The sequence below is a fragment of the Phoca vitulina genome, unplaced genomic scaffold (assembly GCF_004348235.1).
Source record: "Phoca vitulina isolate PV1807 unplaced genomic scaffold, GSC_HSeal_1.0 scaffold4, whole genome shotgun sequence".
Lineage (NCBI taxonomy): Eukaryota > Metazoa > Chordata > Mammalia > Carnivora > Phocidae > Phoca > Phoca vitulina.
In genome coordinates, this window is record NW_022589707.1 from 12,430,252 (window position 1) to 12,455,004 (window position 24,753).

The 24,753-nt window shown below is 39.0% G+C and overlaps 2 protein-coding genes across 4 annotated transcripts in view; one reads left to right on the forward strand and one right to left on the reverse strand.

Moving 5' to 3' along the window:
• The window catches only part of EXOC4 (exocyst complex component 4), a 731,914-nt gene that overhangs the window by 324,703 nt on the left and 382,458 nt on the right, over window positions 1-24,753 (reverse strand). The window contains exon 11 of one of the 3 annotated variants that reach the window (XM_032401542.1): window positions 1,412-4,494. The exons of the other annotated variants lie outside the window; for them this stretch is intronic. Within the exon in view, the coding sequence (XP_032257433.1) occupies window positions 4,467-4,494 (28 nt within the window). The 3' untranslated portion in view covers window positions 1,412-4,466. Of the gene's footprint in view, window positions 1-1,411; window positions 4,495-24,753 lie in introns of those variants that run through there. 3 annotated transcript variants of the gene reach the window in all.
• Window positions 17,483-22,696, forward strand: LOC116630759 (ATP synthase F(0) complex subunit C2, mitochondrial-like). The gene has a single exon (XM_032401546.1). The coding sequence runs from the start codon at window positions 18,450-18,452 to the stop codon at window positions 18,873-18,875; it is 426 nt and encodes a 141-aa protein (XP_032257437.1). The 5' UTR covers window positions 17,483-18,449; the 3' UTR covers window positions 18,876-22,696.

Here is a 24,753-nt window from a genome sequence, read left to right on the forward strand (position 1 = left end):
GCTCTCACGTGAACATTCTCACTATTCCCTTTCTTGGAAAATCATTATCCTTCCTTCATGGCTAATGTTCACTGAACATTTACTGGGTGCCAAATGTCTGTTTTATTTAGCCCTCACTACAATCCTATGAAGAATGAATTATTATTATTCTAATTTCACATTTCAGAATACTGAGGCTTAGAGATGTGAAGGGTCTACAGTCACAGAGCCAGTAAGCGGACAAGCTAGGATTTGAATTAAGGTCTCTATTCCTAGGGCCCAAACTCTTGACCACTGCAGGGCAATAAGCAGGGTGATCTGATGGTGACCCCCAGAGCTCACTCAGGGTTGCCTGGACAAAAACTAGGCTACAGCAGGTGCACACCTTTTTCCCAGCAGAAGGGGCTGTACTCAGGATCAGTTATCCACAGCACTGGCACCTTTATCCTTCAGAAGAGGAGACTGAGACTTCCCATGGGTCTGAAAGCATCTAGGTATGAGGAGCTGACACTCCCAGACAACTTCTATAGGCAGCTGGCACACCAGTTTGAACTGCTTGGAACTAAGCAGCCCAAGGATTCTCTCAATGACAAGGATGCTTTCTCATTCTTGCCTGATGGTAAGGCAGAATACCAGGAGAATTCAAACCCACTCTGCAGGCTCAGCAGAGCAGAAGCCCCAGTGTACTTCTCTGTGGGATGATGCAGAATGGGGGGTACTGTGCCTTCTCCTGTCTTGCTGACTTAGCTATGTCAGTTTTCCTTTTCCCTAGTAAAATCTATCCCTTAACTCATGCTGGGTGAGGTTGTGCAGTCAGTCTTTGCTTTGAGACCTGGATGGAACCTAATGGACAAAACCACCATCCATGGTGCCTTTGGGCATACATCTGACCAACCCTTTCAGGGTTGTGCTAAAATCCCATTTCTTCTACGGAAAAGTTCCTGATTCTAATCCTTAGTGAAAGGAGATCCTTGAGCCTCTAAACTATAGCAAAGGCTATCCTTTGGCATCTCAACAAAGCATATCTTTGATATATATCATTATTTAAGGCATCTTTTCCACAAATACGCATTTATTTTTTTTTTAATTTTTTTATTGTTATGTTAATCCCCATACAGTACATCATTAGTTTTAGATATAGTGTTCCATGATTCATTGTTTGTGCATAACACCCAGTGCTCCATGCAGAATGTGCCCTCCTCAATACCCATCACCAGGCTAACCCATCCTCCCATCCCCCTCCCCTCTAGAACCCTCAGTTTGTTTTTCAGAGTCCATTGTCTCTCATGGTTCTTCTCCCCCTCCGATTTCCCCCCCTTCATTCTTCCCCTCCTGCTACATTCTTCTTCTTCTTTTTTTCTTTCTTAACATATATTGCATTATTTGTTTCAGAGGTACAGATCTGAGATTCAACAGTCTTGCACAATTCACAAATACGCATTTAGATTCCATTGAAATTTTAAGCTTTCCAAATGTAGGGGAGGGACCCTATATATTTAGCACCTTCAACAGACTGGGTGGCAACCCTGTACACAGGCATTTAATATATATTTGCTGGCTGTATGTGTATAAGAATGTATGTATATTTTGTTCTTCAGAGGGCCACATTTCATCCACTCATCACACATATATGAGCACCTAGTATATGCTGAGCCCTGTGTTGGGCACTGGGTCTACAATAACACTGTTCTGACACAAGGAGTTCCTAACATAACAGAAAGATGGATATATGAGTGTATTATAATAAAATCATAGAGAACTATGGAGGGGAGTAGAGAGATGATCATGGCGAGCTTCACAGATGGGGGTGTGGGGAGTAAGGGGGGCAACCCATGGACAGAAAACTCACAGTTTTATTGGGCCTTGATGAATGAACCAGACTAAAAAGGAAAAAACGTCTACAAATGAATGAGAGAAATACACCAACTCTTTAGTTATTAAATGAATAATGCTAATTTAAAAGGAGATGATTCCTATCAGTTGTAAAATTAATTTTCAAAAGTTCTTTTACCAGTTATTGACCTTGAGTTACACAGAAAAGGGCAACTTAACTGATTTCATTCTTTGGCATTAGCCACCTGAAAGGGTAAGAAAGAGTAGTGAATCTTTCAGAAGTTCTAACAATTCCTCTTTGTCTGGGCCTCTTTTTCTTTTTCCTTTCTTTCTTTTTTTACAGCTAAATCTGAATCTATGGGAAATATCAAATAGAATTACTTGCTATCAAACCTAAAAAAAAACTTAAAATGAATTAAAAAATAATTTATTGTTTATTTATATCTGAGTCTGAGGAACACAGAGCCAGTGTGAAATATTGCCAAATGAAGAAATCTACTAATTTTAAAGAACATTTTCTGAAACTAATGTAAAAATACAAAAAAACAAAAAACCCTCCTTAATTACAGAAAAATACTCTAGAAGAAAGCTCCAATCAGGGGGTATTTTTATATTTCGTGGCAGGAGACCAGATCTGTATTAAAAATCATTTTAAGTCTTCAAGTCTAACAGGCAAGGCCAGATATGAAAAATGCGTATTTCTATGGCGATCAGGGAGGATGTCTCTCACAGATCCTTCCAAAGCAGTGCTCTCCTCTCTCAAAATTCTCTAAGTCCACATTTATAAATAGATTGTGTTCACATAAGAGCCTCTCCCATACACAGGTATTCCAGCTCTCTAACAAGCCCTTGCAACCACTTGCTCAATTCACTCTTTCCGCCATATTGAAAGCCTCTTGAAGGTGGAGTCCCAGGCCAACTTTTTCATGGCTCTGTCTCCAGCATTTAGCAGTGTTCTGCACACAGGAAGTACTCAATAAATATTTGCTGAATGAATCAATGAATGAATGGAATGCTTCAAGAAAAAGACTTTCATAAGTATCAAGGCTAAGACGAACCTCTCTGAAGATAGTAGTCTAACACTGTTTTTGAGAACTTGCCTATAATATTTTTAAGAAAAAAATTCTTCATTGGGATATGGTATGCCTTCTATTAACTCAAGGCAAAGCTAATTGCTTTACCTATAAATGGTGATCCCCATTTGAACAGAAATAATATGGCTATTTGACAGTAACTTTCTATGAAGAAATACGCTTTCTAGAGTAAGACTAAGAGTTTCGACAAGAAGTAATCTGCCTAGTTTCATGTGTCTATACCACAAATACCCCCTCTGCCCCAAATAAAATAATTAAAGGCTCTGTGGGCACCCTGGTATCCTTCTCCTCCCTGCTCCAAATGCCCCTAATAGTGAAGAGAAGACAAACAAGCAATGTCTGGTGAAACAACACACAAAATGCAGAAGAAGGGACCATCTTTGAATTCATCACAGTTAATTAGGACAGAAGGTCCCTAAGCAGCAGCATAGGAATTAAGAGAAAAATAGAGAAGAAGAGCAGGAATAGGCCAAAGAAATTTTTAAGTCCCTAAATTCACTCCAACTATAGGGGCCTTTATGTTTAAGACTCTAAGTTATTCTTTTACTTTTAATCTTTAACCTGGGATCTCTCCCATTTGTTGAAATCCCAATATTACCTCTTTGAGCTCTTTCTCAAACTCATACAGTGACAGAATAGAGGCTCAGTATTATTTATTCCTTTGTAGTCCGGTGGTATTTTTACATTATGACAGTGATTATGATATGAATGGGAAAGACAGCTAGAGTTGCATTCCGAAGATGAGGAACTTTAATCCTGGCCGAGCCTTGGACAAATCATTTCACCACTAAATCCTTTGTTTCCACTCTGTTAAAATGAGGGTGCTCACTAACTTACATAATTGTTTTCTAATGTGACACCATATATGTGAATGTACAATAGACCACGGAATATAAATATCCAAGGTGATCTATCCACCAGCATGCTTCCAGCGGCACCAGTAAGACGATCTATTTTCTCATACAACAGTTAAGTCCCAAAGGTGGCGAGGGCTGCAGGAACGGTAAAATCAAGGCTCTTGCTCCAGCTGTCTGTGATTCTCTTGGCTCTTCACTCCTCCACGGTCAGCTTGTCCTCAGGTTATTTTCCTTTTAAACTGCAAAGGAGAGAAAACCTCTCTTCCAATTCTAGAATAAAAGCCCTTCCTTTTAGTCTGATTGTGCCAGAAAATAATTTGGACTTCCATCTTCTTTAGTAGCTAAGCTCTCTTAAGAGCACCTAAATGAGCACAGTGTTAGAAGGATTCAAGGGCTAGTACAGCAGCACTGACTATTTGCAAACAGAGCCCAGGCCAGCAGAGTCTGTGTTCCTCAAAATGCAAGGGGTCTTATCAGTATCTAGTGGAGTCTATTTTCCCTATAAACATCCATGAATTGCTTAATACCATGTACTTCCTTGAGACACTCAAAAGTGATCACGTGTATCTTATCTGTGGGTTTCAGTTTATGCATCCTTCTTCAAAAATCCATGACTCTCTACTTTGAGTTTCACTAAATCCATTTCTCTCTCATTTCAGCCTGAACATTGCAATCCAGCTCCACAGGTAGCAAATTGAAATGTTTAGTGGCCCACTGCAGACAGATTGAATCTGAAAAGAATACGGCAATAAGAAAGAAGCAAGTCATCAATATCATATAGTAAAGCTCTGGCCAACGACAGTGATGATGTAGGTGAACGATTGAGCATTTGTTAAACTTCTCCCATTGTGAAAGTAACCTATTATTTTCCTGGTTGTGCAATGAAATGCCTCAGTCACCAAAAGAACAAGTCAGTAAAAAATGATACGGCTTATTTTCTACTGCTGTTGTTCTATGGGGATGGCATGGCATCCGCCGGAGTCCACTTGACCAGCAGTGTGCTTCATTTATCCCTGTCTGGCGTTCATTCTGTATGCTGCTGGTGACGCCTTTTCCTTTTTTTTCTTTCTTCTTCTTTGATTTTTGTTGTTGATCACATTAAGCCTGACAGAGTTGAATTTTAAGGCTAACATGACATGGTTACCTGATTCAGGATTACTCATAAAAAAGAAAGTAAAAAGCATGTGGCAATAGCATCACAGCAAAACAAAGAGAAATGTGGAGCAGCTGCCTTGGAATATGCTCTTTGTCTGACTGCACAGTAGAAACAGTTGAGGTCAGACAACAGGTCTCATATAGGAGCATTTCATAGCTGCAACTACCAATTTATATCCCAACTAGTTTCCACGTCCAAATCATCTGAGCACTGAGAAATCCCCACACACAACATGAGCCACGGCAGCTACACTGACCCAGGGCTGTGAGCAAGAGGGGAGACACAGGCGGGCACCTATGAGATCAGATGCAGAGGAGATGAGCGTCCTCCCGAGGTCTACTCCAACCTGAGACAGGAGCCTCAACATTGCCTATGCGGTTTCTGCTGCGCTTCTTCCCAAGTGCTACATGGACTGAATGCTATATCCCCCTAAACGTCATGTTGAAGTCCCAATGTGATGGTATTTAGAGGTGGGGAGCTTAGGAAGTAATTAGGTCATGAAGGCAGAACCCTCATGAATGAGATGAGTGCCATTAGGAGTCATGAAAGAGACGATCTCTCCGGACATGTGAAGATACAGCAAGAGAGGGGGCGCCTGCAAGTCAGGAAACAGGTCTTCACCAGACACAGACCTGCTGGCGCCTTGATCTTGGACTTCCAGCCTCCAGAACTGTGAGCTGTAAATTGCTGTTGTCTGCCACCCGGTCTATGGTATTTTCGCTATAGCAGCTTCAACGGACTAAAATACCACACACTGTGTCCTCGATGCCTGATGGCTACTCCATGCATTGTTTAATTAAATTCACAAGGTCTTCCATGGCTGATACAAATTTGTCAACATTCCTAGGCAAAGTACTGGGAATCTAAAAGTAAATGTTCTTGTTCACCTGCCATCTGATGCTAAGAAAACAATGGTGACCAATTTAAGGGTAGCATGGTAAGACATTTGTAACAGTAACAACAACAATCATAGTCACAGTCCCTAATACCTGTAGCATTCACCATGGGCTAAGTACTGGTGTAAGTGCTTCGCTCACGCAAATCCTATCAAGTGAGTTCTACTGCTATCCCCATTTTACAGATGAGGAAACAGAGACAGAGAGACCTAAGGCATCTGCCCAAGGTTTCACAGCGAGGAAGAGAGTGGCACCAAGGTAATCGAGCCAAAGAGCCACAGGCTCTTCACCACGACACTAGGATCTCACACCTCCCTGAAAAGGGAACAGAAAACCAATGATGGTAGTGATGACTCCATCACAGGAAATCTTAAAAAACAATGCTAAGTTCGCCTAGCCAATGAAGAGATGTCATCCCCCAGCTACTAGTCTGGGATTTGACCTAACACATACTAAATACGATTATGCCCCCTCCCTTGGGCCAGATGTAATCAAAACCTTAATCCGATAAGAAATAAGAGGACGATACCACTTGTCAGGTGCCAACTCTAACCTGCCAGGGCAAAGCCCAGAGACAAGCTGCTGCTGATCATCAGTTTGCAAAAGTTTTCACTGTGGCTGATCAGGATTTGGGAAACTGTCTTGCCTCTTTTTTATCTTTTTTTTTTTTTTTCTCTTGATGTCACCTCCCTCATTCTATTCCTTCACAAAATCTATATTATTTCTCTAGCAGCCCCACCAAAGTCAACCTTGGCAGACAGTGCCTGATTATAATTGGCTGTCCTTTGCTATTACACAGACTACACTATTAAAGAGGCAATTGCTTATCAGAATCACATTCTGAAGATAGTGCCCATTAAGAATCTTCCTGTTGTTGCTGAGGGGAAGCAGTCATTTGTGCTACCAAATCAGACTAAACATATCACATGTAATTGCTTTTGAAGACATAGCTAAGCCCAATACTACAAAATGACTGCTTTGAAAAAAAGCAATTGAATGATGAGCAAACCTAGAGGTTCTAACATTATTAAACGCTGACATTTGGAAAAGTATTCTCATAAAGAGGGTGACCTGGGAGACCGTAGTGCAACTATGGGGTAAAGGGGGGTCAGACAGAACAAGGTTTAATTACTGTTCCTGGTGCTTACTGGCTGTGTAATATTGAGCAACTTACTGAGACTCTGTTTTTTCATCTTTAAATTGGAAATACGATAATGCCAGAGGTTGCCATAGGACTTTTGAGAGGATATCAAGTAAGTACCCAGCACAGTGCCTGCAATGAAATAGAAACTTCTGTCCCACCAGAATTTAAGCTCCATGATGGCAGACATTCTTGTCTTTGTTCCCCAGAACATAATAAATGCTCAGTAAGTATTTAATGAATAAATGAGTCAACATACTGGTTGCCTTTTTCCTTGAAACGATGCCAGTTAAAGTCAGATCCTCTTTTTCAGTGATGCAGAAATTCTTTTATTAGGACTCAGTAAGTTACCTAACCCTTCCAATCAATATGTCCCTACCTAGCGAACCAGAATATTTGTTCTTTTCCAAACTCAGTATCAACTCAATTAGAGCTTGTGATGATACATGCCTCAAACTCATTATTCATTTTAGTTTGCAAATCACTTATGAAGAATTCCTTTTCCTGTAATGACCACATATTCTACTTTTTCTGTCTTCTTTCCCTATAATTCTTATAAATCAGGAGATTCTGCTGCATTCCAATAGAAGAACTAAGGGGTCTTTAAGTCAGAAGCAGGATTTACCTTGGCAGACAGCTAGGTGGCCTTGTTCCCAAACTTCTCTGAGTTTATATTAGGTTCTATCTTGAGGATTTCAAAAAAGCACTTTATAAATAATATGAACTATAAAGCACCATGCAAATTTCAAGTATCATTTTTATTATTCCATTATCTAAGTGATTGTCCACTGTCACTTAAGATAACCAGAATTTCAGAATTTCAAAATTTCAAGACCTTGTATCTGTCAGAAACAAAAATGTTAACAAATTTTTCAGAAATAAGCATTTGAGAGTTGAGAAAAAAAAACTACAGGTCTGTATAATCTACTTTGTTTTTTAAAAAAAGATTTCATTTATTTGCCAGAGAGAGAGAGAGAGAAAGAGAACACAAGTAGGGGGAGTGGCAGAAGGAGAGGGAGAAGAAGAATCCCCGCTGAGCAGGGAGCCTGATGCAGGGCTGGATCCCACACTACCTGAGCCAAAGGCAGACACTTAACCAACTGAGACACCCAGGTGTCCCTTCTATAATCTACTTTAAAATAAAATAGGAAACTGTTAATCAAATTAATTGGTATTTCATTGTCAACTATTTTTCTGTATCTATTTAACAGTGGGTTTTTTTTTTTTTTTGTCATTTTAACTAATCCCTGGTTGATTTCTATCATTTTACCAGTAAAAGCTTCAATGTAAATCCTTCAAAGCAACTGACAATTAATTATATGCTAAATGAGTCTCTTGGCTTCAATTTTACGTTGGTTTTAAAAAAGACAAACAGGTAGGTAAAGGCTAGTGAGTATATACACATACACTAGTGTGAGAACACACTTGAGATATGAAAGCAGTCCCTGTGTGATGGACTCAGTGTTTGTGTCCCTCCAGAATTCATATGATGAAACTCTAACCTCCAGGGTAATGGTATTTGGAGGTGGGGGTCTTTGGGTGGTAATTAAGTTTAGATAAGGTCACGGGGGGGGGGGGGGAGCCTCCTGATGGAATTAGGGCTCTTTTAAGGAGAGGAAAAGATAGCAATGCTTCCTCTTTCCACCCTTTGAGGACAAAGCAAGGAGGTGGCCATCTGTAAACCAAGAACAGGGAACTCACCAGAACCTGAGTATGCTGGCACCACGGTGACCTTGGACTACCAGCCTGCACAAGGGTGAGAAATAAATTTGTTGCATAAGCAGCCCATTCTAGGGACTAGGACACCCCTTTCACATTCATATTAATTGGGCTTGAGCTATAGCAGGTGCAGAAACTTCTATTTGCAATCTCTTTTGAGAAGCAAATTGGTCAAGTAACTGCGCCTCCCCTCAGAGCAGCTCCGGGCCCTGCCCTCCACAATAGGAATGTTAATGAGAGCTTCCCATCTCTGCAGGCTGCCTGCAACTGGGAGGCAGGTAGGCTTTTCTTCCCCAACCTGAGAAGGAAATCAGCAAGGAATAGAAATTTCTGTGGTCCTTACCCCAGTTTTGAATTTGAAAAATGTGGCTTCTGTCAGCAAACAAAGAAAAATAATTCAGGCAGCTCTTTTGGCAGATAGTCTTTGTGTCCACATATATTTAGAAAGCTGTCTTTTCTTTCCTTTTTTTCCCCCCCTACCCTGTGGGGTTGTTTTTTTTTTGAACTTTCTATAGTAAAGAAGCAGTGATTACTGGAGAAGCTGTTAAACGATCTCTGATTTCACCCTCACTTCACTATTCTCGAAATCCCCATCCTCCTTGCAGCTCACACTGGGTGTGCACACTGATGATAAACACCCAAGCCTGTGGGGTCCCAGACAGGAGCCACAAGCTACATGCAGCTGTTAAGCGTGTGGCTAGTCCAAACTGAGATGTGCTCGAAGGATAAAATACACACTGGATTTCTAAGATGTAGTATGAAAATCAGAATGTAAAATATGTTATCATTTTTATATTAATTACAAGTTGAAGTTGTGGAAAACTAATAACAGGAAATCTCATTTAGAAAGGAGGCCGGCAGGGGGTGCATTCATGCCCTACCATTCATCAATTGCAGACGCAACAGGAAGAGAAGCACCTTGGACAAAGACACTTCTTTACTATCTCAGGAGGAAGAAGAAAGGCTTTCCTTTGCCCTAGCAACAGCCTAGCCAATGAGAGACAGGCACAACTCAGCCAATGAAAAACAACTGTATTTGGAACTCTGTTTACTCCAATGGACTTTTTGTTTCTAACAGCCTTCCTGACTCCCCCATTTTCTCTATACCTCTCCTTTGTTGTCCAGAAGTGTCTGTGGTTTTCCCACAGCTGTCCCTGACTGCAATCCTCCATTATTCCCAAATAAACCCATTTTTGCTGGTAAAATAACTGCCAGTTTTATTTTTTAAGATGAACAAAATGATATTTTGGATGTATTGGGTGAAATAAAATATACTATTAAATTTATTTCAACCTTTTCTTTATCTTTCCTTTTTTTTTTTTTTTTTTTAATGTGACTCATGTGTCTTTGGGAGGGTGCTGCTCTGTACACTTATTATAAGTCAACCAAAAGTTATGTCCAGTGTTGACTTAGGAGTTTGTATATGTGTATAAATGTAAATACAAATATACGTATATGTGTCTATCACCATTGCAGTAGGCATTTGTAACCAATAAACCAAATTTGTAAATTCTTACAAAGGAGAAGGAAGGTACCATGCTGGAAACAGTTTAACTAGATGTGTTCATCGTAATAATTTAATAATATTGGGGCAAATGAAACTAATAAAATAAAAAGGTATACACATGTGTAATTTTTCACACACACAAACTTGCATGCCTACAGATACATGGTGGTCATACAGGTGACAATTCGAACTAGTTGGGAGGGAAGTCCATTCACACATTAGCAGAAAGGACAAGTGAATACTACACTTTTATCTTAAAAAAAGCTTTCATTGGGGCGCCTGGGTGGCTCAGTCGTTAAGCGTCTGCCTTCAGCTCAGGTCATGATCCCAGGGTCCTGGGATCGAGCCCCACATCGGGCTCCCTGCTCTGCGGGAAGCCTGCTTCCTCCTCTCCCATTCCCCCTGCTTGTGTTCCCTCTCTTGTCGTGTCTCTCTCTGTCAAATAAATAAATAAAATCTTTAAAAAAAAAAAAAAAAGCTTTCATCATTTCTAAAGTCCTATAAATGCAGCGGAACTTCCAGCTAAATGCTGTCTAGTAGAAAATATAATACACAAATAAATCACATGTATAATTGGCATAGCAAAGCCCCAGTAGAAGCAAGGTCTTTAACAGAACCTAAAACAATTTGATTGTTAGCTTTTGATCTGGTTGATCTTGTTTAATTGTGTTAATATTCAATTTCATTAAAATCTTTAAGGTAATATGCTTCAACTCAGCTCCAATTCAGATTATCCTATCACAGACTGTGAATTATGCAATCCTATTATATTCTGCACAGATCTTTTTGAGGGTGTGTAAGAGCTATTTGAATAATGGAAAATTTCTGAAGTCTAGGACTACATTTTAACCCAGAAAATTTTTATTCAGTAAAATTCAACTAGGAAAATTATGACTTCCTAGGTGTTTTATAACCCTTTAGTGCAATACCACTTGCAAATTTAAGATACTATTTATTTTCATTGACATACATCTCCACATTTGTATTCTCAAATCTCCTGCTTATCTGGTCCTTTCTGTTTTTTTCACCAGGTAAGAATATGCTATAAGATAATTGCTATTCTTAACAAACATATGATAAAGTAAACATCCCAATAAGAGTCTTTCCACAATACTTGCCTATGGATGGAAGATACTTGCCTCAGAGCTGCTGCCGCTGTTAAAAATATTCTACCTCAGGAAATGCCTTAAAAAAATGAAATGATGACATATCTTTATCTATTAAAGATTTTTTGGACCATTTAAAATCATTTAAACCTCAGTCTAATGAATGAAGAAGTTAATAAATTAGGTACTTTCATTTGATGTTACAAAAATATTTGCGTGTATATACATACACATAAATAAATAGAAGTATATATAAAAATATATAGTAATATATAAAGCAGTTCTACTTAATTTTTGGGTCCTTAAATTTGCTCTAAGGTAATTCCAAAGGAAGATTTAAAAAAAAAACAACAAAAAACTGTGGAAGGGAAGGAAAAATAAAGTAAGATAAAAACAGAGAGGGAGGCAAACCATAAGACTCTTAACTATATGAAACAAACTGAGGTTTGTTGGAGGGGAGGTGGGGGGGAATGGGGTAGTTGGGTGCTCCATTAAGGAGCACACTTGATGTAATGAGCACTCGGTATTATATGCAACTGATGAATCACTGAATTCTACCCCCAAAACTAATAATACACTATATGTTAATTATATTGAATTTAAATGAAAAAATAAAAAATAAAAAATAAAAACTTGAGGCAGGGGAAAAAAACTGGAGCTTTGGTAGCATTTTTTTATATTAAAAAACATATTTAAGGGTACGCCTGGGTGGCTCAGTCAGTTAAGCATCTGCCTTCGGCTCAGGTCATGATCTCCAGGCCCTGGGATCCAGCCCCACGTGGGCTTCCTGCTCAGCAGGGAGTCTGCTTCTCCCTCTCCCTCTGCCCCTGCTCGTGCTCTCTCTCTTGCTCACTGTCAAATAAATAAAATCTTTAAAAATAAATAAATGAATAAATATTTAAGTATTTTTATGGATAAAATTAAATTAAATGATCAAATCTGTAATGTTTAGTAAAAAAAAAATCAGTCTTTCTATGATACTTCTAACATGTCAACTAAAAAATCAGTTGCAAAGACATGTTTACTTTACTTTCTTCTACATTCCTAGCTTAGACTCCTAGAATTATAGTCTACTTCCTTTTAAGTAAATGGAGAGAGAGAGCTGTCCAAAGTCATCAAGCTAGAAAATGGTGGAGTCTCCAGTCCGGTGGTTATACTCCTTCCACACTAATTCACAGCTGGAGCTCCCCCTTCCTTTTTAAATTCAAATAGGCCTGCTATTGTCATTCTCAAATTCACAATTTTTATTTTGTGTGGATTCTTTTTTCCAGACTACATTTAATCAAATTAAGTTACTTAGTTCTTGAGGAAACTATAAAAACTCAATTGTCCTTTCTACTATCACAAATTCCACATAGTGATGGCAGTAATACTCCCTTATACTGATTATTCTGGACACTAATGGGTCCTTTCTCTTTACAACCAGTGCTATGGATTCTCTCCCCAAATCCACAATCTCTATTAGCTTGCAGAGGTTTCCTTCTGAAATTACAACTACCTCTAACTGCCCTCCTATAATTAAACTTTAATTCATATTAAGCCTAGGATTTGAATTTGATCAAGTTAGATTTTCTGAAAACAGATACTATTAAGTTAGTATTTAATAGCAGAGAAGGGCTCTGGTTTTTTCCCTTTATTAACTAACAAATAAACTATAACAGAGAGTGGTCCCTGCAATGTTCCTTGGACCACACTGGATAACTAAATCTCCATATAAAAAACAATTACCAAGTCAACCTACTTCAGGCAACAAAATGTACATTGAGTAAAATAAATGAATGTGGATTGTCCAATGTTATTTGTTATAATACTATCTGACATATACCTCTGGACTAGGACCTATTAGCAAACCAACAGACTTACCGGCTCAAAATCACGGGACTCCAAGGTTGAGTATTTGACCATGTGTCTCCCCAGATATCCCCTTTATTAATGAATAAATGGAAACAATTTCCTGCACTTTTGGAATTTGTCAAAGCTCATAGAGTAAATCAGAGACAAATCCAGGAAAAGAGTCCACAACCAATATCTTTCAATTTTTTTTGTTCACAAAGTCAAGATGACTTTGATATAAAGAACTTGAATCAACATCATACAGAATTCATTTAGAACAGCTTCTCTAAATTGTATCTTTTGAAAAAAAAAATTGTCTCTCCAGAGAAGAGTAAATTTAAAGAGGGGGTTAACACATAACTTTGCAAAATACCGCCTGCTCTATCAATCTCTCTGGCACTCTGTACTTCAGCACATCATAGTTCAGAAAAGTCCTGGAGTAAAAAAAACCTATTAAATTTTATTTAACCAAGGCTTTTTTTCCCCCCCACTAAATACTATTCTTTTCCCTTACTGGCCATGACTCCAGTTACATTTCCTGGGGCACTAGTGTCTTATGGAACATAGTTTGGCACATGCTGGTTTATTGAAAAGTATATAGGACTGAAAGACAAATGAACATAGTGTCAGACTCAATTTAAGGAACCTTCTATATGACTGTAGCAAGCTCTTTAGCTACTCTGGATCTCAGTTTTCCTAAAAATAATAGTCTTAATATAGATTTCACAATGAATAATGCAAAATCAATTGCTCTAGTACATTTTCCACTGCAATGGCAAATAATAAACTTTATTCATTAAGCCAAAATCAAACATTTAGAGAATGTGCAACGTTTTAGACTCTGCTGGAGCTCCTGTAACGGTCCTTACATGAAGGAGCTCACAGTAGTAGTACAGAAGACACACACTCAGATCAATCACTACAGGAAGTGATTCAGCCTATTCACTGATTAATCATAAAAAGGGTCAGGCTGACCAAACTCAACAGAAGAGTGGAACTGAGGGATGATCATCAATTTGCTCATCATTTGTCCATAAGGTGAAGGGCACCCCAAAGACAAAGGAGAGTTTAAGAATATGAAACTTTCAACAGTCTAACTAAATGTAAATATATCCCTCTGAAATACAGTTCATACTAGCCTCTGTAACGTGTGTTGTGATTTCACTCTTGCAAACATTTATATCATATCAGGGCGAATGTTGATACTAATTAATAGTAACAGTACTTTTCAAAAGCTACCTCAAGGTTAGTGCATAGTTTGATGAGAAATAATATATGCATGGCATCAAACTGGTAAAGCATATGCCTACTCTTATGGACTAATTTATTATCAGGACCCTATTTATTTATTTATTTTTTGGTAAAGATTTTATTTATTTATTTGACAGAGAGTGAGAGAGCACGCACAAGCAGGGGGCAACGGCAGGGCAGGCAGAAGGAGAGGGAGAAGAAGGCTCCCCGCTGAGCAGGGAGCCTGATGTGGGGCTCGATCCCAGAACCCTGGGATCATGACCGGAGCTGAAGGCAGATGCTTAACCGACTGAGCCACCCAGGTGCCCCAATCAGGACCCTATTTTTAATTTCCATATTATAGACACACGACACCATATAAATTTACCATCAGCTTCCAAACTTTAAAGTTCTATGCAAAATCTAAATACATGGCCTCAAAAACCATCCAGAGTGAAAAATAATAGCCAATGTATTTGACAGAAATAAAAAAAAAACAAGACATGAGATCCTGGTATGGAGTAACATGCCCGCTATATGTTGGTAGCTGTTTTCAGTTTAAGAGATATATAATCTACAGGGCTAAAAAATAAAGTTGCATAATATCCTTATGCATCTTCTTTAAGATTAATAGTCTCAACTCAAAAATGAAATCACTACTTTAAAACTATACACAATACAAAAACTTATATACAATACAAAAAGCCTAAGGCTTTTTTTCATGGAAAGGCATCGATACACAGAGCAGGGGGGTAGGGGGGAATAAAATCAAAGGCTGCAAATATAAAATCAACTTAATCTTTTTTTCCTCATAGAGCATTCGAGCTTTTTTTTTTTTATGAAGCATCAACTTATTTGTGTTTTCTTTGTTCTTAAAACTGAACACAAATGCAGTTAGCACAGCACGTTTTTAAAACAGCTGATTTCCATTTTATAGCACAGCTGGGTATATTAGGGGAATCGAAGGTGGGCTCCTGAGTTACACAGCTCGGGGTTTTCATCCATACTGTAGCGCTAACTAGATGTGTGACCTTGTGTAAGATTTTTTATGTTTTATGGAAAAAAATGTTTTATGGAACAAAAATGTCTTACAGTAAAAAATGAGAATACTACTATTTACTTCCCAGAAGAACTGTTAACAGTTAAATAAAATAATATTTGTTAAAGTGCCTTCCTCTTCCTTCAGCATTAAAATAAGCCATCATCTCTCCATTTTACTTGCAGTTTGCTTTTTTCTTTTTTTTTTTTAAGATTTTATTATTTATTTGAGAGAGTGCGTGTGCACACACGAGCGAGGAGAGGAGCAGAGGGAGAGGGACAGGCAGACTCCCCACCGAGCACGGAGCCTGACATGGGGCCCAATCTCAGGACCCTGAGATCATGACCTGAGCTGAAATCAAGAGTCAGAGTCTTAACTGACTGAGCCACCCAGGTGCCCCTTCCAGTTTGCTTCCCTGAATGAGAACAAAGATAAATAAAAGGGCTCCAGGGTGGCTCAGTCGGTTAAGCGCCTGCCTTCGGCTCAGGTCATGATCCCGGGGTTCGCGGATAGAGCCCCACACCAGGCTCTCTGCTCGGTGGGGAGTCAGCTTCTCCCTCTGCCTCTGCCCCTCCTCCCTGCTTGTGTTTTCTCTCTCTCTTGCTCACTCTCTCTCAAATAAATAAATTAAAAAAAAAAAAAAGACAATGACAAAAGATAAGGAAGAAGACTAACCAGTCTACGTAAAGACCGTCTCTTTATCATTCTGTCCTAAGGGAACATTAGAACTATCACTGGGAGCTTTCAGATACTAGCATCCCAGGTCCCAGACTTTCACCTGTAGCATCTGAATGACAAGGGATGGGGCCCAGAAATGTGGCCTGTCCTTAATGTTCCCTAGGTAGTAATTCTCATGCAGCCAATTCCAGACCAGTGCTTAGAATAAATTTCCTAAAGCAGTAAACACACAAAGTTGGTGCTTAATAAATCTTTATTAAATGAATATATTGTGCATGACTGACTGACAGAGCCATTTGTGATACCATTTAAAAAGTAAAAAAGAATCTAGTAATAATGCCCTCGGTGGGCATGGGACACTGACAAGACTTCCTGCCTTCAGAGTTTAAAAAGGGAGGCTGACATGTAAACAAATAAATTAAAATAAAATTATGATAAATATAATAGAAACACAGTAAAAAGGAGAGGGGGATTAATGTGCTGTTCAAAAGCAGTTAATTTCAAGAACTTAGTACATTATGTCAATACAGTATCAACTACAACAACACTAAAAAACCCAAGAGATTATGAAGAAAAAAAGACCAAAATTTAAGGGGGACTATCAATTTGTTTTACACTTACATTGTCATGCTTTAAACGCTCTATGATCAGTACTATATTTTGTTTTTTAATGACTAAAGAAATAGTACAAATAATCTCTGAAATGTGGAGAACACACCAACCAGGTTTACACGTTAATCTTCATATAAGACAATATTATTTCAAGCAATCCTTACTACTGCCTCATTTGAGTACAATAAATGAAAGTGGACAGTCCTTTGGCTTTTATTATAACAGGATTTGATGCACGCAAACATAGCTGTTCAGATAAGCATAATTCAGATAATTCTAGAATTGCACATCAAACTTATAAAATGTGGAGACACTTAATGGACATCACTGATACTGATGACCAGAAAAGTTGCTGTCACTATCAGTTTAACTACTATCAACGAAGACTTAAGCTGTTAATGGGTTGGCTTTGACCCAGCCATTAGATAATATTGGAAAGAGGCTCAACTCTTGAGGGTGAAATGTTGACTCTTGCTATCCACAAAGTCTACTTTCTTATCTAAAAACAAATAAAAAGAGAATATATCTTCACCTGCTTCTCTCCCAAATACTACTGAACCAGAGACAGGCAAGCTAGGTGTGATGAAGACACAACTCTATTCCTTCTGCTTGCAAGGACAGAGGTGAAAATAATATTCAAATTCTTTTTTTTTTTTTTTTAAGATTTTATTTATTTATTTGAGAGGGAGAGAGGTAGCGAGAGAGAACTTGAGCTGGCGGTGGGGAGAGGGAGAAACAGATTCCTTGCTGAGCAAGGAGGCCAACGCAGGGGCTTGATCCCAGGACCCCAGGATCACGACCTGAGCTGAAGGCAGACTCTGAACAAACTGAGCCACCCAGACGCCCCTCATATTCAAATTCTTGAAATAAGCCATGTATTCTCACCTCTGAGCATTTAGAGTGGTTCTCAAAATTGAACAAGTATCAGGATCACCTGTAAGGATTTACAAAAATGCAAATTGAGGAGCACGACCTTTAGTGTTTCTGATTCCACAGGTCTGGGTGGGACTGAGAGTTTGCATTTCTAACAATTTCCCAGGGGATGAGATGGTACTGGGGCATCGGTCACCCTGTGAGAACCACTTACCTTTTCTTTTCAGAATAACCCTACACTATCTGGCCACACCCACTGAAACTTTCCTTCACAATAATCTCTTCTCTAAAGCCTTCCCTGAGACCCTATCTGTGCTTTCCTAGCCTGCTTCTCCCTTCTTCTAACACAAAAAAACATTTCTTATAGCCCTTCTCTTTTAGGGGCTGCTCAGACTGAGTTCAGTATGGCTGTCTGGACAGGGACAGCCTTACACACATTTTTACTGATTTCAATGCACATGACCGTGAAGACAGCAAGCTCTGGTATCAGGCTGCCTGGGTTTAAAGCATGGCTCCGTGACTTCCTGACCATGTGATGAGAGTCATGTTACTTCAAGTCTTTGAACCTCAATTTCCCCCTCCAAAACAACAAAGATCTCAACAGGGCATACCACACAGGTTTGTTTGTGTAAAAACAGTGCATGTGAAGCGGTTAGCATGTTGTCTGACATGGGGCAAATGCTTAACAAATGTGACTCATTGACAATATTATTAAGATACATGGATTTCTAAGAAGAAAGGGATGATAAGTCGCTGCTGGAAAACCCTTGAAGAAAAGAGGATGTTTATAGCTTCCTTTTGCTCTTCCCACACATCCCCCCCACCGTCCGCACGCCCCTCTCTGTCTTCTCTGCACTGGGAGCAGCTCTCCCACCACAGCCCCTCAGCCCCTGAACATGTCTGCCTGTGCCAAGTTCGTCTCCACCCCCTTCTTGGTCAGGAGCACGTCTCAGCTGTTGAGCCCATCACTGCCTGCAGTGGTCCTAAAACCACCAGAGACACTGGCAGATCAGAGCCTCAGCAGCTGGGCAGCCCCATGCCCCCTGACCTCACTCATTCCTAGAGGCAGTTTCCAAACCAGTGCCATTTCAAGGGACATCGACACAGCAGTCAAGTTCATTGGGACTGGGGCTGCCATGGTAGGGGTGGCTGGCTCTGGGGCTAGAACTGGGACTGATCTTGGGAGCCTCATCATTGGTGATGCCAGGAACCCCTCTCTGAAGCAATGGTTCTTCTCCTACACCATTCGGGGCTTTGCCCTCCCAGAGGCCATGGGGCTCTTTTGCCTGACGATGGCCTTTCTCATCCCCTTCGCCATGTGATAGAGCCATGTCCCCTTCCCACAGGTCTTCCCACAGGTCTTCCTCCCATGTCTCATCTGCCCTGTATGTTCCTTTTCCTGGACCTCCCTACGCAGCCCAGGGAAAGTGGTTGGCTCAGGGTTTCACAGAGGGAAGATAAATAAATACTGTGTTAGTGAGAAGAAGAAGAAGAAGAAAAAAAAAACCAGGATCTTTATAAAGTTTTGCTGTGAGATGAATTTTAAAAAGTGATTTTTTTCCTCTTCAAGAAAATTGGGAGTAAAAGTCTTTATTACTTCACAGCTCTCAGGATTGGACTGGTGTGTGAAGACTCGGCCACAGGATTACTCAGCGTCCCTGACTTTATTGTGCTAGAGTCAAGAGATGGGATAGGAGCTGGGTGAACACTCAAGAAAGAAGCTTAAAATGGTCAGGGAAAGGATTTTCAGCATGGTCATGAATAGTCACTCCACTCTGAGAATTATTTACCAAGATATGGCTGGAAGCATGGGTTGTTTTATTTGGAGATCAAAACAGAGTTTCACGACTGGATTTCTTAACTATTTGACCTACAGCAATAAATGTGGGGAAGAGAAGGACTGGGTTGCATATGGAAGAAACTATAAAGATGGATAGTAATAAACAGCAATATAACAAGAACAGTAATAAAGAGTATTGTGACAAAAATATGTAAGGAAGGAGGGCATTCAACGATTTCAGACCGTACACAGAATATTGCAAATGTCTGCCTGGTAGAGGAGATACCATTATTTAATTCCAAAAGAACTGGCACCCTTTGGTTTCTCAAGTACTCAGAGTGTAATATAAATGTCAAAACTTTCACCCAGGAACCAATGAACCATCATCTCCTGACAAAGAAAAATGGGCCTGGACCAGGGGGCTATGTCTTCTGAAATGTTTAAAATGACTGACAAGCTAAATTACGTTTGAAGGTTTTATTTTTCTAAGGCAGACAAATGACATTTTTACTAATACTGAAAGATAATTTACTTGTTTAAAAAAATATATTCAGGCCATGTTCTTCTAGTTCCAGAGCTTCCCATACCACTTACAACAGAGAATACTAATGACTAATAAAATTGGGCACCATTTCTTTCCTTATCCATCCCAAAGGAGCAATAATCATCACTATACTGTCATTTCAAATGTAAAGTAAAATCACTAATCCACTGGGACTCTTAAGTAGAAAGCTGCAAGGTATTGTTTTATGGCTGCCACTTTTTTCAAGACATATTTTCATCTTGTGGAAGACTTCATTCTAGTTAATTAAAGGCTGTGTTGATCAAAGGAAAAATGCATGTAGATATATACCCCATATAATGCCTATTCTATATATTGTGTGCCTACATACAGAATTCTATTTTCAGCTGGTTTCCCAAAGAGGCCAGCTCTTTCAGAGTTAATCATGCTAATAAAATTTACTACCTTCTTCTTGGCTTTGGTGAAGATCCCTATAAAATTACACAATGACCTCAGGACATTTCTATTTGCATTATGGGGTGTCTCCATCATGATTCTAACTCTGAGTTCAATGGCATGTAAAGTGATGCTAAATAGTTCTACTCTAGACCAACTATTTTAAGGGTGCTTCAAGGCAAATATATCCGCTAAGCCTACTTTAAAAAATAAATTTTACATATGTCTGTACACATACACACAGTTTCCTAGATTCATACACTAGTATGTTAAGATTTAATACAAATATTTATGTTAAATAAATACCCTTATCCAATAGGTTTTTTTTCTTTAAGTCACATTTCCTGGCAACTGATTAATAACCAGGTAAGCTAAAATAATAATGAACAATTGATTGAATTTATTTTAAGGCCAGATTGAAGAATTTAACTAGCTTGGAGAAAAGTTACTACTTGTATTAATAACCAAGTCATGAGGTGTGGGGAACAAAGGTGTTAAGAGGCACTAGAGAGGGGCAAATACCATCATAGTAATTTACACTGAAAATACATGAAACAATAAGGATACTAGAGAAAGCCAAACATTAAACTTAGTACCATTAACTTAGTACCAAACATTAAACTTAGTACCATTCTTTGCCTACAAATTTATCAAAACTGTGGTAGCTGGTTAAGTCTCAGTTTGTGCTAGCTGGTTAGATGGAAATCACTGCTGACTGTATATAGCTGGGCGTAAAGAGGAAATCAAGTAACTACCACTATCACTGAGTACACCTATTCCACACATGGTCCCTGTTGGTGGGGTCAGCCCAGAGACCTTGTTCTACAGCATGATGACATCCTACCAAGCTGTAGCTAAGTGGACCAAGGGTAGGCATCTCACCCAATGGCAGCCAACTGAAAGCTGGCTAGAAGATCAGATTCTTACTCCTAGAAAGCTAAAAATTAAAATGAGGCAAAGAAAAAAGCAAATGAAGCATCATGATGTGTAAGCCCAATTTTTAAAAGAACCAAACTGTGAGAACATAAAACTATAAGGAGGACAAAGCTAGCTTGCAAGTTAGCTGAGTCATTTACTGGAAGATAAGTATTTGTAGGCAAGTTATCATTCACATTCTTTTTTCTCCTGCTCAGCTTGGTAATGTTTACTACCATTCCTGTGATTCTCTTGCATTTTTTTAGAACTCCCAAGTACATCACATACATGCCATAACACTTGCAACAATCTGAATGAGTCTCTATTTGCAAAGAAAAGATCCAACTAAATGACTGAGCAAAAGTTTTGCCAAGGGATTTGAAAATCACGTTAAATCTCCAAGCAAGCTGTCATCTCCATCACCCATTTTTCTCCATTTGACCGAAGTGCCATCAGAGAGAAGAATAAAAATGGCCCATAATGGCCTCACAACCACCATTCTTAACAATTTAATAATCGGAAACTACTTCATTTCCCACTTGTCTTTCCCTGGTCTCTCCTCCCCACCCCTTACACCCTTACAAGGACTTCATTTATGGTTGACAAATCACAGTGATTGCCAGGTGTTTAAGAAACGAAAAATAGTCATCTTCATCAAAATAGAGCATGGTATTTGTTATTATAGATATTCAGAAGTGCAGAAGATTTTTAAGAATATAAAGAATTTTCAGTGGTTTCATTAATGATATAAAAGTTCAAATTCTACCTTGTTCGTTATCAAACAACATATCCCATTCATAAACAATTCCCAGACTTCAGCCATAAAGTTCTGTATCTCCTATTTTACTTCCTCCTCTCCACCCATTTCATTAACCCCCCCTTGCCAAGGTTCAAAAATCTCCCAGTCAGGTAAAAGTGATTTCATGCCAGACCTGCTTTGATCTTTCTCCTATGTGTTTTAACTATTCACTTAACCCAAGAGGTAAATAGGATTCACTTAATCTCTATCCTCCAAATCTTTTCAGACTAAGTATATATTTCCTTCAAGATGTCACACAGTTCCGATTCATTGAATCTTCTTATTCCTGTTCAAAATTGGATTATAAAATACTCACACAAGTATAAAGACTAATGAGCACCCATGCAGCTGCTACCCGGTTAAGGAAAAAACAAAACAAAACAAAACACTGGAGTGCAGTCCTCTCCAATCATACTCTTTTGTCACTATACTGACTTTAATGTTTTTCATTCTGAACTAGGTGCCTTTATCTTATATACATGTATGGACTACTAAAGAATACACAGAGACACAGGTACATTTTGTCATATTTTTAAACTTTATATAAATGTCATCATACTATATATATTCTTCTTCAAACATGAAATTGATTCATGTTGAGGTACACAGTTCCTGTTCAATTATTTTTTACTGCTGGATAGTCTGGGTAGCTTTTCATTGTTGTAACATATCACAATGCATTTTTTATTATTATTTATTTATTTATTTCTAAGATTTATTTATTTGACAGAGAGAGACACGACAAGAGAGGGAACACAAGCAGGGGGAGTGGGAGAGGGAGAAGCAGGCTTCCCGCTGAGCAGGGAGCCCGATGCGGGGCTCCATCCCAGGACCCCGAGATCATGACCTGAGCCGAAGGCAGATGCTTAACAACTGAGCCACCCAGGCGCCCCCACAATGTATTTTTTTTTTTTTAATTTTTTTTTTTTTAAGATTTTATTTATTTGCGAGGGAGAGAATGAGAGAGAGCATGAGAGGGAGGAGGGTCAGAGGGAGAAGCAGACTCCCTGCTGAGCAGGGAGCCCGATGTGGGACTCGATCCCGGGACTCCAGGATCATGACCTGAGCTGAAGGCAGTCGCTTAACCAACTGAGCCACCCAGGCGCCCCCCACAATGTATTTTTTAATCCTACTCTGGATTAACAGAACGTTTCCAGTTTTTAACTACACTTAGCAATGCAGGTTGAACTTCATTGCTAAGTCATCTTTTTTTTCCTCTCTGTTTGCTTTTAATGTATTAGCTTTGACTTTGGTGTTCTATAGTTGTATTTTGCTGCGTTAAGGTATGGGTCTCTTTTATCTTTCCTGCTTGGAATTCGTTATGCTTCTGGGATGCAAGGATTCATGCCATATTTATCAATTCTAGAAGTTTCTCAATTTCTACATCCTTAGATATTACCTCTTTCCCATTCTTTCTATTACCTTCTTTTGGAACTTTGTTTATATGTTTGTTGGAACTTCTTGTCTTACCTATTCCATTTACCTACTGCTGCATAAAAAAATCACTCCAAAACTTAGTAACAACTGCCATTCTGTGGGTCAAGAATTCTTTTTTTTTTTTTTTTTTAAGGTTATTTATTTCAGAGAGAGAGAGAAAGAGAGAATGAGCAGTAGGAGCAGAGGGAGAGGGAGAGAGAATCTCAAGCAGACTCCAAGCTGAGTGTGGAGCCAGACATGGGACTTAATCTCATGACCCTGAGGATCATGACCTGAGCCAAAACCAAGAGGTGGACATTTAACTGTGCTACCCAGGCATCCCTCTGAGTCAAGAATTCTAATAGGGCAGAGCCTGGATGGACTGTGTTTGTTCCATGATGTCTGAGACCTCAAATGGCAACACTCAAAGTGACTAGGAGTGACCTGAAGAACTGGGACTGGACTCTCTGTCTTGTTTGATATTTCTCAAAACACTGTAGCCTCGGGTAACTGAATTTCTTTAATGTCAATGCAGGGTTCCAAGAACAATCATTCCAGCAAAAAAGATAGAAGCTATATAGCCTCTTATGACTTAGCCTCACAAATTACATAATATTTACAACACACTCTTGGTTCAGTCACAAATCTGCCCAGTTTCAAGGGCATGGACTCCATGTCAAGATAGGAGGAGCATCAAAGAACTGGCGGTCCTTTGTACAAGAGCCACTCCTCTTTCATACTTTCTAAATTTTTTGTCTTTATACATTGCCTTTTAATTATTTCTTCAGATTTGTTTAGTAGTTTACTAATTCTCTTGTGTGCCTAATCTGATATCTAAACCATGAACTAAATTCTTAATGCAACGATTAAAATTTTCACTCCTGGAAGTCTTTTTGATTCTTTATCAAGACCGCCTAGACTTTTTTTTTTTTTTTTTGACAGCAACTCACTCTTTTATGTTTTTGATGCAAATTTTTAAAAAATGTTTGAAACATACCCATTTTTATATTCTGTAACTAGTAATCCCATTTCTAAAATTATCGGGAACGAATTCAACTGTGTTTTGTTTCTGCTTGACTCCAGCTCATGGTTACATATCCCCTGTGTATTTCTGTAATTTCAGGGTGTGAACTCATGTTTTAGGCAATTTTATCCATGGGAAGAACCAAGGCCTAAATTTATGGCATATTCTTCTAGAGAAGAATTGTTGGCTTTGCTGGGACAAATTTCCTTATCTGTCTTTGCTGATAAGTTGTTTTTTTTTTTTTTTTTCCTCTTCTACTCTTTTACTAAAGTTACAACCCTTTAAAAAGTCTATGCTTCAGAGGATGG

Bases quoted from the DNA above. Each gene is read 5' to 3' on its own strand.
- LOC116630759 (XM_032401546.1), top strand. From the start codon at position 18,450: ATGTCTGCCTGTGCCAAGTTCGTCTCCACCCCCTTCTTGGTCAGGAGC.